General features: G+C 43.4%; 1 protein-coding gene across 1 annotated transcript in view; it reads left to right on the top strand.

The window, feature by feature from the left end:
• Nucleotides 1-14,784: 14,784 nt before the first annotated feature.
• Nucleotides 14,785-17,785, top strand: part of GMIP (GEM interacting protein) — an 86,914-nt gene continuing 83,913 nt past the window's right edge. The window contains exons 1-2 of the mRNA XM_073588704.1: nucleotides 14,785-15,321; nucleotides 16,264-16,401. Coding sequence (XP_073444805.1) covers nucleotides 15,126-15,321; nucleotides 16,264-16,401 — 334 coding nt within the window. The 5' untranslated portion in view covers nucleotides 14,785-15,125. The remainder of the gene's footprint in view (nucleotides 15,322-16,263; nucleotides 16,402-17,785) is intronic.

The following is a 17,785-nucleotide window of genomic DNA, read 5'->3' as shown; positions in this document are numbered from 1 at the left end:
CCTGCCTCCGTACCGTGTTCTCCAGGTCAGGGCTCCAGCCAACCTCCAGGCAGGATAGGATTCTCCCTTCCACACTCCGCCAACATGTACCTTACTGAACGACTCCTCCAATGCGCCTTTAGGTGCGAAACACTCCAGTACTTAGTTACCCTGGAATGCCTCTCTCTAGGTGTTCCTATTCTTTACTTGCATGACAGACAGATGTAGCCTGCTTCGGGGACTCCTCTCTGCGTCCCGCTCTCTATTCAGTTGCTGTTGTGTCCCAAGTCTATGATGGGAGCAAGGCGTTAGCGGCTCACTACTCCTCCGGTGTCTGTTGCCGGACATAAAGATCCAATCATCCTCAGGGACCGGGCCACGGCCTTTGCGCTCTCTGGACTGGAAGGGTTCTCTATCTTTCTTAAATCAGCTTCCCACCGTCCTTCTATTCTCCTTCGTTCCGATCTGTTCTATCTCTCTTATGGAAGGTTAGGTTAACAATCTTATCAGTCTCTTTCTCTGGTCTTTCTCGTGCCAGCAGCCCAGATCACTGGGACCTGCTGCAGCACGTCCCTCAGACAACCATCTTCTCTCTTCTCTCTCCAACTACTCCCCTTCATCTCCCCAACTTTCACTCTTCCCACTCTTTTATATCATCTCAGTCCACCCACCTCCCAGCACATCTCGTGTTACGAAGCAGGGTTCCACGAGGGGTGCTCTGCTAACCCCCAGCCTGAAGCTGTTAGGCGGCCCCACTGAACTATCCTGTGTGTGGAATGCAGGTGTGGAGCGTGGTCAGGAGTTCCCACCTTACCTGGATGGTGGGGCACTACACCTTAGGAGAAGGCGCAGTACCTCTGTGGCGACTGAAGCCTCAGGGTCGCCACAAAGAACTCTGTGAAATATAAATATATATATATATATGTTTATCTCAATGACTTGTGTGTGTATATATATCTAATATATAAAGCTCAAAGTGTGTATGTATGTATGTGTGTATGTCCGGGATAGGCATCCGCACCGTCGCAGCTACAGCCACAAAATTTGGCACAGTCACACGTCTGGACCCCGAGAGCCTCTTAAGCTATGTTGTGAGGCGAAATTTTAACCCCGCGAGTTCCAATTCACCTAACAATTTTGCCCCTATCTACATACTAGGGGAAAAAGTGTGTGCGCGTCAAGCCCCGCCCCTCATTATGTCATAATGCCCCTATTTGCATACTGGGGAAACAGTGTGTGCGTATCAAGCCCCACCCCTCATTATGATGTCACAATGGTTGCCATGGCGACGCTGATGTCATCATAGGTTGCAAACCCTGCTGCCGCTCATTATGATGTCATAATGGTTGACTATGGGATGGAGGATGTGTGATGGGTATATGGGCACTGGACTATGGGATGGAGGATATGTATGACTGGTATATGGGCACGGGACTATGAGATGGTGGATATGTATATGGGCACAGGACTATCGGATGGAGGATGTGTGATGGGTATATGGGCACTTGACTATGGGATGGAGGATATGTATGACAGGTATATGGGCACGGGACTATGGGATGGCGGATATGTATGATGGGTATATGGGCACGGGACTATGGGATGGATGATATGGGCAACAAACAAGGAGAATTGGAACTACTAACACAGGAAAAGAAATATGATGTCATTGGAATCACTGAAACTTGGTGGGACAATACACATGATTGGAATACAAGACTAGAAGGATACAACTTATTTGCAAGAAACAGACTTGATAAACGAGGAGGAGGTGTTGCATTGTATGTTAGAAATGCGTATATCTGCACAGAGATTGAAACTTCAGAGACTGGGAGTTCTGTGGAAACTGTTTGGGTAAGAATACAAGGACAGAACAATGGAAAGGACACCATTGTAGGCATTTACTACAGGCCGCCTGTGCAAGCTGAAGATATGGATGAACTCTTTATGCATCAAATGGCCAAATTCTCCAAAAAATATGACATAGTTGTCATGGGAGATTTCAACTATCCAGACATTTGTTGGGAATCTCTCTCAGGCAAAACTAACAGGTCAAGGAAATTCTTATCCTCTCTTGCTGACAACTATCTTCCAAAAGGAAGGGGAGAAAACAAGGGGAACTGCTACCTTGGATCTAATCCTTATAAACAGGGAGGAAATGGTTGAGGAGGTAAAAGTGGCTGGGTCCCTAGGAGGTAGAGACCATGCTATTTTAGAATTTTGGATAACTAGAGGAGGAAGACCTGTGAAGACTCAGACGTCAAGGTTAGATTTCAGAAAGGCAGATTTTAAGGGATTCAGAAAGAGAATTGGAGGGATCCAATGGCTGGATATCCTTAAAGACAAAAATATCCAGGAAGGATGGGAAATCTTGAAAAATGAAATTCTCAAAGCACAATTGTTAACAATTCCGAAAAGAGGGAAGAATAGGAAGCATTTAAGGAAGCCAGGATGGATGAGCACAGAACTTAAGAACATGCTAAAAAAGAAGAAAAAAATGTTTATAAAATGGAAAGAGGGAGGCATATCTAAAGAAGAATATAATGCTGTCTGCAGAACCTGCAGGGCACAAATCAGATTAGCTAAAGCTGACAATGAATTGAGGCTTGCAAGAGATGTCAAAAGCAATAATAAAGGATTTTGGGGATATGTCAAAAGTAAAAGAAAAGTCAAAGATGCTATAGGATTTTTACAGGATGAAAATGATGAAATGGTAAGACAGGATGTTGAGAAGGCCGAACTTTTAAATTCCTATTTTGCATCTGTTTTCTCTCAGAAAGGAAATGTAACATCAACTTTTCTTCACTGTCCTATTAAGGGAATAGAAGAATCCAGGATATCTATAAACAGAAAGATAGTGAGGAAACACTTAGCTAACCTAAATGAATTCAAGTCTCCAGGTCCAAATGAATTACACCCCAGAGTACTGAAGGAGATAGCAGAAGAAATTTTTGAACCCCTCTCCATAATCTTTGAAAATTCTTGGAGAACAGGAGAAGTCCCTGAAGACTGGAGAAGAGCAAATGTTGTTCCTATCTTCAAAAAGGGGAAGAAGGTGGACCCAGGCAACTATAGGCTGGTGAGTCTGACTTCTATACCAGGAAAGATCTTTGAACAAATTATTAAACAACATGTATGTCAGTACCTGGATAAGAATGAAGTGATTAAACAGAGTCAGCATGGGTTTGTAACTAATAAGTCATGTCAGACTAACTTAATTTCCTTCTATGACGGAATCACTGATTGGGTGGATCAAGGAAATGCTGTAGATATAGTATATCTTGACTTCAGCAAAGCATTTGACAAAGTGTCTCATACAATCCTTATTGAAAAAATGACTAAGTATGGAATGGACAAGGCAACTGTTAGGTGGATTCATAACTGGCTTAGTGATCGGACCCAAAGAGTGGTCGTAAATGGCTGCACATCCAGTTGGAAGAATGTCTCAATTGGGGTACCACAGGGCTCTGTCCTGGGCCCTGTATTGTTCAACATCTTTATCAACAATTTAGATGAAGGAATTGAGGGTAAACTGATTAAATTTGCTGATGACACAAAGCTAGGAGGGATAGCTAATACTAGAGAAGAGAGAGAGAGGATTCAAAAAGATATAAATAAACTGGAGAAGTAGGCAGCAACTAACAGAATGGTTTTTAAAAGGGAAAAATGCAAAGTACTTCATCTGGGCAATAAAAATGAAAAAAGCATACACAGAATGGGAGGAATAGGCCTAAGCAACAGCACATGTGAAAAAGACTTGGGTATACTAATAGATCACAGACTGAATATGAGTCAACAGTGTGATGCAGCAGCAAAAAAGGCAAATGCAATTTTAGGATGTATCAACAGAAGCATACAGTCTAGATTACGTGAAGTCATTAATTCCCTCTACTCCTCTTTGGTCAGACCTCATCTGGAATATTGTGTCCAGTTTTGGGCACCACATTTTAAAAAAGACATCAACAAACTGGAGCAAGTTCAGAAAAGAGCAACCAGAATGGTGACCGGTCTGCAAACCCTGTCTTATGAGGAAAGGTTGCAGGATTTGGGATTGTTTAGTTTGCAAAAGAGAAGACTGAGAGGAGACTTAATAGCTGTCTACAAATATCTAAAGGGCTGTCACATTGTAGAAGGATCAACTTTATTCTATGATGGGTATATGGGCATGGGACTATGAGATGAAGGATGTGTGAGGGGTATATGGGCACTAGACTATGGGATGGCGAATATGTATGATGGGTATATGGGCATGGGACTATGGGATGGAGAATATGTATGATGGGTATATGGGCATGGGACTATGGGATGAAAAATATTTATGATGGGTATATGGGCATGGGACTATGGGATGGTGGATATGTATGATGGGTATATGGGCACGGGACTATGGGATGGAGGATATGTATGACGGGTATATGGGCATGGGACTATGGGATGGCGGATATGTATACGGGCACGGGACTATGGGATAGAGGATGTGTGATGGGTATATGGGCACTTGACTATGGGATGGAGGATATGTTTGACGGGTATATGGGCACGGGACTATGGGATGGCGGATATGTATATGGGCACGGGACTATGGGATGGAGGATGTGTGATGGGTATATGGACACTGGACTATGGGATGGAGGATATGTATGATGGGTATATGGGTATGGGGCTATGAGATGAAGGATGTGTGATGGGTATATGGCACTCGATTATGGGATGGCGAATATGTATGATGGGTATATGGGCATGGGACTGTGGGATGGAGGATGTGTGATGGGTATATGGGCACTCGACTATGGGATGGAGGATATGTATGATAGGTATATGGGCACGGGCCTATGGGATCGTGGATATGTATGATGGGTATATGGGCACGGGACTATGGGATGGAGGATAATTATAATTTGCTATAACTAACCACAGTTAGTTACTATGCCCGGGCAGCACCGGGCTCTTCAGCTAGTATATATATGTATATGCATTCTATGTGTCTATATCTATTATTTCGTTTCTGTTAGAAACCCTGTTATAGGGCTCCATAATATGTCCATTTTGCAAGGCGGCGAGAAAATCTCGCGATACGGATTGCATACGGATGCAATACGGATGCAGACATGCGCAAAATACGCGACCACACCATGCTTACGGATGGCCTACGGAGCACTATTTAGGGGTAATTCATCCGTATTACGCATGTAAACTACGGACCGTATTTTGCGTCGGTTAGTGTGACCCCGGCCTTAGAATACTATTACAATACGTATTTTTTCTGTATGGTGAAATATTAATCTGATGTATGATCAAATCACCTGTTAGGCCGGGGTCACACTAGAGAGGAATACGGACGAGTGAGAGGTGTTAAAAGCACGCATTACACACGGACAAATGATTCTCTATGGGTTTGCTCCCAACAGCCGTATATTTCTCGTCCGTATTCTACGCTCCGTGCCAATCGCAGCATGCTGCGATTGTCAGCGTACTACACCCGTAGTACGCCAATGCAAGTCTATGGCTGCGCAAAAAATACGGTTAACACATGGACCACACGTGTGACTTGCGAGAAATACGCAGGTCTTTTGGCTGGTGACAGGAAATGGGCCAATCCATCATCAGGAAGCCTAGACATGCAAATGAGCTCAAAAAGCGCTCCAGACATCCAGGAAGTACGCCTCCACGGAGTACAGCAGCGTCATGGCGCCATATTTCCTAAATGTGGAGATGCTCATTGTACTGGTGCAGGAGCGGCCAGAACTCTGGGACCAACGTGATGCCCATTTTGCGAACCGGGCAAGAAAGGAGGCGTCATGGAGGCGCATATGTCGCCAGATGTTCCATGATTTTGGTGATCGTCCATGTGATTAATGATTAAAATTACCTCACATCAAAAAATGCATACAGAATCAGCCCCCCCCCTTCCTGTGCTTCTACTTTTTTCCTTATGAGGCGGGTAGATTTTGATGTGACACATGGTTTGACGCTGCCATAATTTTGCCCAGGCCACAAGCTCCTCATCCTCTTAGCCAACCAAGTTATTAAGTGTAGTTACTTGATACCTGAACTATTGTGACCCTGTGTATCTGGGCTGGATGCCCCAATTATATATGCCACCCTGGGTAGAAAGCACACCCCAGAAGGCCACATGCCTAGACTACTGGTAGCAAATGTGACCGATAAAATATGCTAAATTGAGAATATTTCCTGTCACATTGCAGTGGAAGATGTGATGAAACGCTGGCGCAGCATCCGCGATCAGTACAGGCGGGAACGTCAGCAGCGGTCCAGGAGTGGGGATGCGGGCTACGTCAAACGAAAATACATTTATTACGACCGCCTCTCCTTCCTCGCCCCTATTCTGGATCTGAGACCGTAAGTAGATACCTCACACCACATTACACCGATACTTTACAGGGCCAAAAATATTATTGTATTTTTGGCTCTCTTCTATTTCATAACAGAACTCACTCCAACCTTATGGATAGAGGAACGGGCTCAGATACAGAGCCCATAATTGACCCTGTAGGGGATGAGGTGGCTGGCCCATCTTCTCCCCTTACAAGAAGCATGGGTGAAGAATCCTCTCAGGAGAACCCATTGCCTGCGCCCCAAACCCCACCACCAGGACCGTCTGCTGCTGCACCATCACCCATACTGGAGGAGCAGGGCAACATGAGCTGCAGCCCAACTGCCCAGATCCGGGGCTCCCCACAGCCTGCTGTAACATCCCGGCGAGGACGAAGAAGGCGCCAGATCCCTGCCCAAGATACCAGGACCAATGTGGACACAGGGGTCCTAAATTATCTGGCTAGAGGGAATACAGATGATGGGGAGGAGGCATACTCACGTAGCCTGGCCCTTTATCTCCGTGCCCTTTCCCGTGAGGTGAGGCTCCGTATTCGAGGATGTTTTCAGATCCTGCTTGATGCAAGCACAGCTCCCAATACCCCATATGAGCTGTTTGAATATCTGGAGAGGTGGCAGCTTTCCCCCCAAAATCTAATGCGCATGAGAACACCCACACAGATGCTTGCTCAAGCAGGGTCTGAAGATCCTCAAATACGTGGGCCTACACCTCACCCCCTTCCTCCCCCTACCCAACCTTCACAACAGCAGCATCATATGTCTGCCTCTAGCCAACCCCACCAATATGGCCAATTTTTCCCACCCAGTGTTGGAGGCTGGTCCCAACCTGGTTGGGGATCACATGGCTATATTGGTGGGTATGAGACATGGGCCTACCCGAGCCAACAAGATGCCCCTCATCATTATTACTCTGGCCAGTACCCCCAATAATCCCAGGAGGAAGGACTCTACCCACATCATGGGCAACAGTATGCCCCCACACAGGGCGATGTTGGTCAAAGTAGCCAGCAACAACCACAGGCTGCTCTTCCCCCTTCTCCTTCCCCAACTTTCCACAATTTACAACAGCATAAAAACATGCAAATTGTTTACGCATACTGTACATCAGTGTCCATAAGCGGTCTGATGGCAGGAGATGTCCAGTGTGGTTCAACTGGTGCTCAAAATCCCAATCCAATGGAAAAAAGAGGTGGCCTCCATCATCAAATTTAGATAAAAAGGCTAAAACACACATTTATTAGGAAGGTTTTCTAATCATATTAATAAGCCTCCATGACAGGCAAGGCTACCTTACGTGTTTCTGACACATATTACTTGTCTGTAAGAAAGACTATATTTCACCAAGCTATACTGGGAAAGTCAAAGGATAAAAATAGAGTACTCACTTGATAATGCCGAGAAAAGGCGTGCTGCCCTTATTCAAGTAGTCACTTTTTTGGCAGCTAAATATATTCCCGAAACAAGGCGAACAGTCTCAAGAACATCACGCTCTCTCTATGTATTATCAAGTGAGTAGTCTATTTTGATCCTTTGACTTTCCCAGTATAGCTTGGTGAAATATAGTCTTTTTTACAGACATGTAATATGTGTCAGAAACGCGTAAGGTAGCCTTGCCTGTCATGGTGGCTTATTAATATGTTTAGAAAACCTTCCTAATAAATGTGAGTTTTATCTTTTTTATATAATTTTGTTGATGGAGACCACCTCTTTTTTCCTTTGGATTCAAAATGTCTAATGTAGCAATTTTGTTATTACATTGTGTTTGGTTTGGATATGTGTGAAAATTGTATATTTCTAAAATGTTCACATCTGCAAAAAGGCCAATTTGGCCCATTGCCCCAGTTATCATATGGCAATAATATGTTTGCCTTTAAAAAAAACAAACAAAAAAAAAGGCAAAAGTAAAAATTTGTCTACTCCAGTTTACGTCTCTGTCTCAATTCTCAAAAACCGTGTCAGCATACTAACATACGCTTACCAATGCAATTAAACAGACATAGAATCAGAAGGGGTAGAAATATATATATTTAGACACACATAAAACCAAAAATTATAACATAGATACAGCATGCTCTTGCCAAGAAGTTTCCCCCTCAGGTGACAAAGTAATTAGTGAAAATATCACGCACTTTGAGGCCAGAGATCGGTCTACGTTGATGTCTGATAGGTGGTCTCACCCTGCGCACATTGTCCGGCCTACGCACAACACCAGCAGAGGAGGAACAATCATGTATCCTGGTGAAGTTATGCAGAACCACACAGGCTTTAACTACTTCATTAACATTTTGCTCACTCAGCTGAATGGCAGACTGGAGTACCCGCCATTTGGCACAAAGAATGCCAAAGGAACACTCCACCAGTCGCCTAGCACGTGATAGGCGCAAGTTAAAAATTCTGCGCCTGTGGTCAAGGTTGCGCCGGGGATATGGCCTCATGTATTTGCGTGTTAACTGAAATGCCTCATCTGCCACAAGGACATAAGGGACTGATTCTTGAGTGGAGCCTGGTAGCTGGTGTGGTGGTGGTAGATCCAACTGGTTGGTGCGTAGCCGCTGAGCCATTATGGAAGTATTGAAGACTCGAGAGTCTCCCGTCCTTCCATAGGCCCCAATGTCAACAATTATAAACTTGTATTGAGGGTCGGCCAGAGCCAACAATACAACAGAAAAGTATTGTTTATAATTGAAGAATTGTGAGCCAGAGTTCGGCGGCTTACGCACCCGGATATGTTTGCCATCAAGGGCCCCAATACAATTAGGAAACTGGCAGTCCTCCTCAAAGTCCCTTGATATCCTCAACCAGTCTTCCATCCTGGGCTCGGGCATGACCACTTGATGGAGTCTTGTCCAGATTTCACTACATGTTGACCTGACTATGCCAGAAATGGTAGATCTTCCAATGAGAAACTCATGGTGGAGGGCGGTATAAGACAGGCCAGTGGACAGGAAGCTGAAGAGCAACAGAAAAGGAAGATTTTAGAATGCACAAATTCCAAAAAAAGCAGGTACATACATACCTAATTTGTTAGGAATTCAGAGCGACTAACACACACATATTTGGTTGCACAATTACTAAATGAGATTAAGTACACTTACACATAACATTCTGGTCTGTAAGTTGAAATATATAGGTGGACTAAGATGAGGGCATTAAACTTAGTACAATAAGCCAAAAATACATACTTTGGCCAACACATTATGAACATAGAGAATGTGGTTGTGTAGTACATACCGTATTGTGAGTAGAAGTCGCTCCTCTGCAGATATGGCTTTGCGCATCCTTGAGTCCTGAAAGGTTATCCCAGGGCGCACTGTCTCCAAGAGTCGATCAAATGTGGCAAGGCTCATGCGACAGTATTGGTAGAATTTGACAGGATGCTCCCGCATAGAAGAATAGAGGCGGTGAAAATGACCTCTTGTGAGTCGTTGCCTCAAAAGTGGATGGACCCACATGCGTCTCCTCCTCCGCGGATCCACTATCACTGGGTATGGTTGCCCAAAGCGCCGTGACAAAAGCCAGTTGAAGAGAACCTGCTCAGTTGTGTTGAGACTGTCTGCCATGTTGTACATACAACACCAACACCTAGTGAAGGCAAGGTCACAAATGGCCAGAATGGAGGCAGCCACCTGTTCCTGAGCCAATAAATAGAGTGCAGGCTAATGATTTAAATAGTTAGTAGGCCTCAAAACCATTAAGTGTCCATTTTGCAAGGCTGCGAGAAAATCTCGCCATACGGATTACATACGGATGCTGACATGCGCAAAATACGCGACCGCACCTTGCTTACGGATGACATACGGAGCACTATTTAGGGGTCATTCATCCGTATTACGCATATAAACTACGGACCGTATTTTGCGTCGGTTAGTGTGACCCCGGCCTTAGAGTCAAGTCCAGAAAATTGGCCGAAAAATTATGTACTGAGCTGGTAAATTTAAGATTATAGTCATTGGTATCTAGATAGTTGAAAAAATCACTAATAAAAGTATCTCCCAAAACATTTCTATCCGAACTAAAACCAAATCATCAATATATCTTCCTAGCCATACAATACCATCTTTATAAGGGCTATCATCACAAAAAATGAAATTTTCCTCCCATGTAGCCATGACTATATTAGCAAGGGACGGGGAAAAGCGTGCTCCCATGCTAACGCCCTGTGTTTGTAAGAAAAATCTATTATTAAATGAAAAATAGTTGTGTTCAAGGAGAAACTCTATTGCAAAAATAATAACATTTTGAATGCTAATATCATATGAGCTGTACCGATGTAAATAGTTCCTAAAGCATCTCAGAGCTATATGATGTGGAATAGAGGGATAAAGTACCACCACATCACATAACAATCAAACATAATTCTTCTGCCACTGTATTCTCTCCAAGACTCCAACAACATCCCTGGAATCCCCAAGAATACTAGGTGTCAATGGGACTAGAGGTTTCAAAAAATGATCCACCCATTCTCCAAGCCTTTCACTAAAGGAACCTATACCAGACACTATAGGTCTCATAGGTGGAGGAAAATTTTCCTTATGAACCTTAGGAAGTGAGTGATAAACTGGAATAATGGGATTCTCTACATACAGATACTTCATAGTTTTGTTTGTAATTGCACTCGTTTCTAGCCCTTCATGTAGCAAGACATTCATTTTTTTATTGAAATCTGATGTAGGATCCTGTCTCAACTCAATATAAGTACTTATATCCTCCAAATCCTGCAGGTTGAGTTTTACTACATCTTTTAGTCCCCAGTATCATAATATTGTTGCGATCATTAAGAAATATCTGCCCATTCTGTGTCAAGATAAAATCTTAAAAACACTGGTAGATAGTGAATCTATTTTGCTTGTTGCTAAACGTGCCCCCACTCTAAGTTCACTTTTATCTTCCAGCCTTTTCAGGGATCCCTTGTCTCTTAGCTCACAGGATACCAACTGGTTAAAAACCAAAGGGTGTGGAGCTAATGTGTGCAAATGTTGCAAGCATGCCAAAAAATCTAAAACATTTATGTCTATGCACAATAATAAGACTTTTGATATTCTTTCATATATTAATTGTAATACCGTCAATGTCATCTATTTAATTAATTGTGAAATTTGCAACAAACAGTATGTAGGTTGCACTATGAATACTTAAAAAAAAAGGATCAGAAAACATCTTTCTGATGCAGTTAATTTGCCACCAGCAGGAGCCTCTGTAGTTTCCCGACATTTTTCACAAATACATGGGGGTAATGTCAAGGGTTTTTCTTTCATAGGCATTGAACGGGTTACAAAACCAGAAAGAGGGGGGAATTATCACAAAAAAAAAATTCTTGCAAGAGAAAGCAAATGGATGTTTCTTTTAGATACAAGGTTACCGCATGGATTCAATAATAGAATGGATCTAGCAATACATTCTAAATAATTTCTGATATCACGTTTTTCCAAGTAGTGCTATTATATCTCAGTCATAATGTTTCCATTATATAACACCGTTGTATTAATGTAATAATGTGTGTTTTTAATTATTTCTTTATCCTGATCAGATAACTTTGTTAGCGCAGGTACTGTTCACACTGATGCTTTTTTTTTCTCTACTTGTTTCCGGAAGCTATAGAGTTAACATTGAAGGATATTATCCACACCTGTTACTACTTCTTGATTATGAGGTTAAGAAATGTTTTTTCTACTTAAGAATGTTGGAGTATTCCGGAAGCAGTTTGAGACCGTGAAGAAGGCGTCAGTTGTTACCGCCGAAACGCGTAGTCTAAAACCTCCGAGTGTTGCGTGTTTTCAGGGCAACTGGAGGCTTTGCTGTAGTTGCGATTCATAGCATATCGAATTGCTGAACAGAGTTCACGAAACTGATGAATTCGAACTTCAAAAATGTTGCTCATTTCTAGTATTTAGTAGATAAAATTAGTATTTACTGTGGAATAAGAGGGTGGCAAATACATGAGTGGGTTATCTGCGTTTCTGAGTGTGATATTCTGCATATAGACCACTGCTGCAGTCAGTACCATGGACAGTAGTCAGGGGTTTGGTGGGTTACACACCAGGGTGAAATTTAGAAAGGAAACATAGATGCTGGATAAAGCATTCACTATACAAATATATATATATATATCCAAGGGGGACAGCGAAGCTGGCAAAATTTGGGTTCTAGGAGCTCCTGCAAGTCTCTCTTGTCCTTGTCATGATCCAGGACGGGGTTTCGCTTTGTCCTGTCCTGGTCTGATTGGGAGTTAATTGTTCCGCCTCTCCCTGCCAGAGGGCGGCTATTTTAATGCTCACTGGACCTAGGTCCGGTGTCAGTTATACTCCTGCCCTCGGCTGAGTTAGTTGACCTTGTGCGTACGTGTGCCTTGTGCCTGATATCTTGCTTGCTTGGCTTTGATCCGGTTCTGTCCCTGTTACGAGTTCTGCCTGTCCCTCTTGTACTGCGCTACCTCTCGTGTATGACTCTCTGCTTGTGACCCGACTTCTTTCTGCTCGTCCCCTTGGTACCGCATCGCCCTCTTGTGTATGACGTTTGGCTTTGTCTGACCTCCCGTCTGTTTACCCCTCCTGTACCTCGCTGTCCGTACTGTGAATGACCTCCTTTTTGCCCGACTCTGAGTTTTCTGTCTTCCCTGAAAGCAGGATGCTAAGCCCCGCCCCCTGGCAGTCACATGACCGTAGGTCCTGTGCCGGCTTGTTAAACTTCATCACTAAGGTCCTGTGCACCTATACTTTCTAGCTATCTTGGTCCCCAGGGGTCCCTACAGTGCGGGTGAGTCCCTGCTCAGCGGAGGCTGTACGCCGGCGCTGTCAGGATCCTGATAGTCCTGAGTATATAGTCCTGAGTCCTGAGTATATAGATATATGTTCCCATTCCCTGAATGACTTTTTGGCACTGCCAGTTTTATCTTTAGCACAGTCTTGGTAGCTGCATCCTCACCTTTTAATGCCCTGCTGCTGTTCTCTGAATATGACCTATTCTATTTCTGTGTCTATCCCATATACTTTAGTACTCTCTTATATGACCATATGAGTCTACAGGTCACTACCCTCACCCAGAATCAACATATTCATCTTCTACTGCTTTAATAATTCCCATTGCCTAAATAACCACACAGAATATCATAACACTAGTCCTGCAGCCCCGCACCCTGTCGTAACATAATCACTTGACTGGACAAGTAAATTTTCAACCACAAGATCATAACCTTTCTCCTTAAATGCTCTGTGCTGTTATGGATGCCTGCTCTCCCTAGTATCTATCTGATGTGCATAGGAAGGGAAGGTGCTGCCTGACTGCTAGGGTGGCCATTCTACAGGTCTGCATTTTTGACGTGCGGACATCCTCCTCCCCTATCACCTCTCCTTCCATTTCAGCTCCGTTCCCATGCTTTGCCCCACCCTCCCGCGAGGGACAATAGTTAATGGGAGAATAAAGAGTGGTTTTGGTTTGTTATTCCTTTTATAAGACATCTTTGTTTTTTTTCTTACCAATTATAATAATAACAAGGGTTATTTAGGATTCACAGCTGGCAATATGTTAACAAATGGATGTCTGGTGAGAGCATTGAAGGCGGACATACCCCCCCTAGAGTCCGGCGGCCGGCATATCAGAGTTTGTCATTCATATTTTAATGAAGATGGTTAATAAATGCTGTGGAAGACCTCTATCCAGCAAAAGGTTAATGAAGTTGGTGCCTTATTTACACAAGGGAAGTATGGCCGCATTATGGTCGGAGATCTCCACAACATCCACAACTGACTTATATCAGTTATAGCAATATCCTCAATAATATAAAATAACATGTGTACAGGTCACTGTCTCTCACAAGTTCAACACACTCATCTTCTGCAGTAACCATTTCCACCATCTCCTCATCTACAGATTGCCCTATTTCCATCCACTTCATGACCCTTCTACTCTCCTTCCTAAGTCACATGAGTGGACAGGTCATTGGCTTCCACAAAATCAACACATTCCTCTTCTGCTGCTGTAATGATTCTAATGGTCTCCTACACAACATATGTCGGAATGGATCCAGTTGACTGTAGACAGTTTGTCATTGTCATCTATTCTGCCTCTCGTCATCTGTTAAGGGCACTGGTTAATATGGATCTACGGGAGTGGTTAAGGGCAGGCCTGTCTCCCTTTTCCTGCAGAGCAGGTTACCTGCAATTAGTGGGATAATTAAAATCGCCAGCGCGCACACCTGTCACAGGAATTTAACCCTTAATGGAAAAATTTGCGAAGATATACTAAACCTGATTTTCCCCCTAAAGTAAATTACTGGATCAAACTCTCCGGCTGAATATATGGGGAAATGTAACTCCACACATGTCAAGACAGTGGTACCATGTCTAGCCTCATCTGGTACCATGTCTCATAGACCAGGCATGTTTATCCAGCAGTGATAGAGTCATTAGGGAGTTTCCTTTTCTCACCCACATTGATATAATTTCCTCGGTATCCAGAATCCAGATTTGGACATACTGAGCATCACTTCTTTAGCAGACAGATGGAGAATGTCAGGCAGCGTAAAGATACTGGCTTAGGAGAAGCTATAGATAAGGGGGTTCAGTTACTTGGGCAAGTGTCCGCTCTTGAGTCCCAGTATTGGAGGTAGAGATTCCTTAATTGTAGACGATGAGTTACGTTCTTTCTTTACACATATAAAGCTATATATAGAATGCCATTCGTTACTGAAGCAAGAACAGCGTGGGAAGCTAGGATAGAGGCATGATGAGTGCCTCCTTCGTACATATAGGACATATTTGACCTTAGTGAGTGAAACCTTCCCAATTAATTCAGACATGAGTTGTGCCAGGGAAATTGAGGCTACGCCAAGATGCCTTGTAGGTGAGTGCTACCTGTCAGCTCTCGTTCACTCATCATTATTGGAGAGACATGAAGCCCCGGTGGAGTCTCCACAGTTGATCCAGTTCTGCTCTCGGCTGAGGCAAGTTGACCAGAAGCTTCAGGAGATGAGAGATGTCTACCAAGGATCAGGTGAGAAGTTCTAAGAAACATCTGAAGAGAAAACTTATAGTGTGGAAAGTATGTGGTTGGGATCAATATGGTGTAAAAAAATATGGCTAGTGTAGGATCTGCATTGGTAGTTGACCTTAAATTTAATGAGGTTTTGTATGATAGTATCTTCTGACTTGCGACTTTGATGGTGGCCCTAGGGTTTCATCATGAAAAAAAGTGCTGATACATATTTATTGAGATCTCCAGTTCTTAAGGAGTTGCCATGAATGTTCCTAGGCTTATTGGTCAAGGACTGTTGATCATTAGCAAATAACAAAATGTACTTTTCTGGTGCTCTTGGATTTGTACGCCATAACCCAACCTTATGTTATAGTCCTTCATATGCACTATGTAGGGTTTATCTGAATGCATAGCCTTGTGTAAGATACTAGATATTTCGCTAATGTCTATGGACATCTTTAGAGGTAAAATACATCACACGGGGTTGATTGGTTGAGATTGATGGTAATTATGGTCAGTGGCTTCATGATGGTCAATGACTTCCTATAATTAGGTCAACATGGTAATGACTTCCACATCTATAAGTTTCTATTTTCCGTAACAAGCTAGATGTATATTTTATTGGTCACCAATGATTATTTCAGGGGGATTTTATGTCCTGTATTGTAATAAATGGAAAGTGTAGATTGGCTGATGCCTTACTACAAGAGATGTAGCTAACGGTGGCTAAAGAGGCCATCACACATGAGCCCCAGTACCTAGCGGGACCTAAAGGTTGTATAAGTAGACACATGTATTATATATAGGAAATGGCATTTGGGAGACCTGTTATTATTTTTTCTCAGGGCTTAAGTCTGTGTCTCTACTCACCGTACTCTAATGGTGTACCAATGAATTTAATTGGAAAATGGCTTCCAAATTCTGGCATTTATTTTCCACTTTTTGCTAATTCTCTCCCAGGTCCCCCTTCTTGTGACTATGCTGAACTCAAGTTATCCGAATTACTTCAATCAGTTGTATTTCTGCTCTTCAAATATCCAGCACTAAAATCTCACTGTGTACGAGAGGCGATGACCAACCTCGTCAACAGAGTGCGAGGTACGAGCCAACGCACCGTGTACCCACTGGCGGCTTATCGACAGACACTGCATTTATTTACATTGCACTGTACTACTTATACTTTCCTCCAGTGCATCAGTATACCTACTATAAGTAATTTATGTGTTCTCTACAGTAATATATTGCCATCTGATATCTTCTGCTCTATACTATATGCATTTACTAATACTGTATCATTCTACATATTAGTAGACACTGCATTGTTATAGACTGGACTCTGATATCCTTACACACTGCTCTTTACTGCTCCCATGCACGGTGGTCTACTATATCATTATTTATCTGATTATGAAGTGCTGTGTCATATAGTGATAGATGCAGCCTCTACTACTATATGCTATTATACATTTTGTTATACAGTGTCCTCTGTTGTTTTCCCAGGGGTGAGCAATTAATTTTCCTGAGGGGCTACACGAGAGACTGTGAATTTTCTGAAAGACCGAATTAACAGGCTGAAATTAATTCATGTCGATATTAACATTATAATTCTTGTTTTATATTAATTGTATCACTTAATATTGAACAGGATTAAATATGCTAACATCCTCATATATACCGTATGAGCCCACCCACAGCTCCCCTATATATGGTATGAGCCCCCACACAGCCACTTAAATACTGTATGTGCCCCCTATGTGCAGCAAGCAACCACAGTCCCCTATATACAGTATGAGCACCCCTATTTACACTATGAGCCCTCACACAGCCCCTATATACTGTATGAGCCCCCACACAGACCCCTTTATACAGTATGAACCTCTACACAGTCCTCCTATAACAGCAAGCTTCCGCACACAGCCCCCATAAATAAAGCATGAGCTCCCCTATATACAGTATGAGCTGCCAAATACAGCCCCTTATATACAGCATGAACCCACACACAGTCCCCTACATACAGTATGAACCTCCACATAGCCTCGCTATATACAGTATTAGCCCCCACATAGCCCCCTATATACAGTATGAGCCCCCACATAGCCCTACTATGTACAGACACACATCTCACACACATCGAGAAAAAAACGCACTCACCTTGCTCCCGTTCCCCGTCGCTCTGCCCGGTCTCCGGTGCACTGACTCTCCGCACAGCAGACGTGATGTAGCGATGTCATCACATCTGCTGTCTTAGTTGCACACAGTGATTGGAGGAAGAAAGAGCTGGCGGCTCCGTCCTCCATCAAAATATTCACAGCTATCTGCATCCTGAGGATTGTGATGCGGGAGTTGATGGTGGGTATGGTGTGGCAATAAGGGGAAACTGTTTTCAGCCCTTCAGCTGTCTCGGTCCCTGGGCTGGACTGGAACAGCTAGAGGGCCTGGGTGTGACCCAGAGGCTGCACTTTGCCCAGGTCTGTACTATACT

The sequence above is a fragment of the Dendrobates tinctorius genome, unplaced genomic scaffold (genome assembly GCF_039654945.1).
Source record: "Dendrobates tinctorius isolate UK_male_01 unplaced genomic scaffold, ASM3965494v1 ptg000104l, whole genome shotgun sequence".
In the NCBI taxonomy this organism is placed as follows: domain Eukaryota; kingdom Metazoa; phylum Chordata; class Amphibia; order Anura; family Dendrobatidae; genus Dendrobates; species Dendrobates tinctorius.
This window is presented reverse-complemented; position numbering and strand designations above follow the sequence as displayed.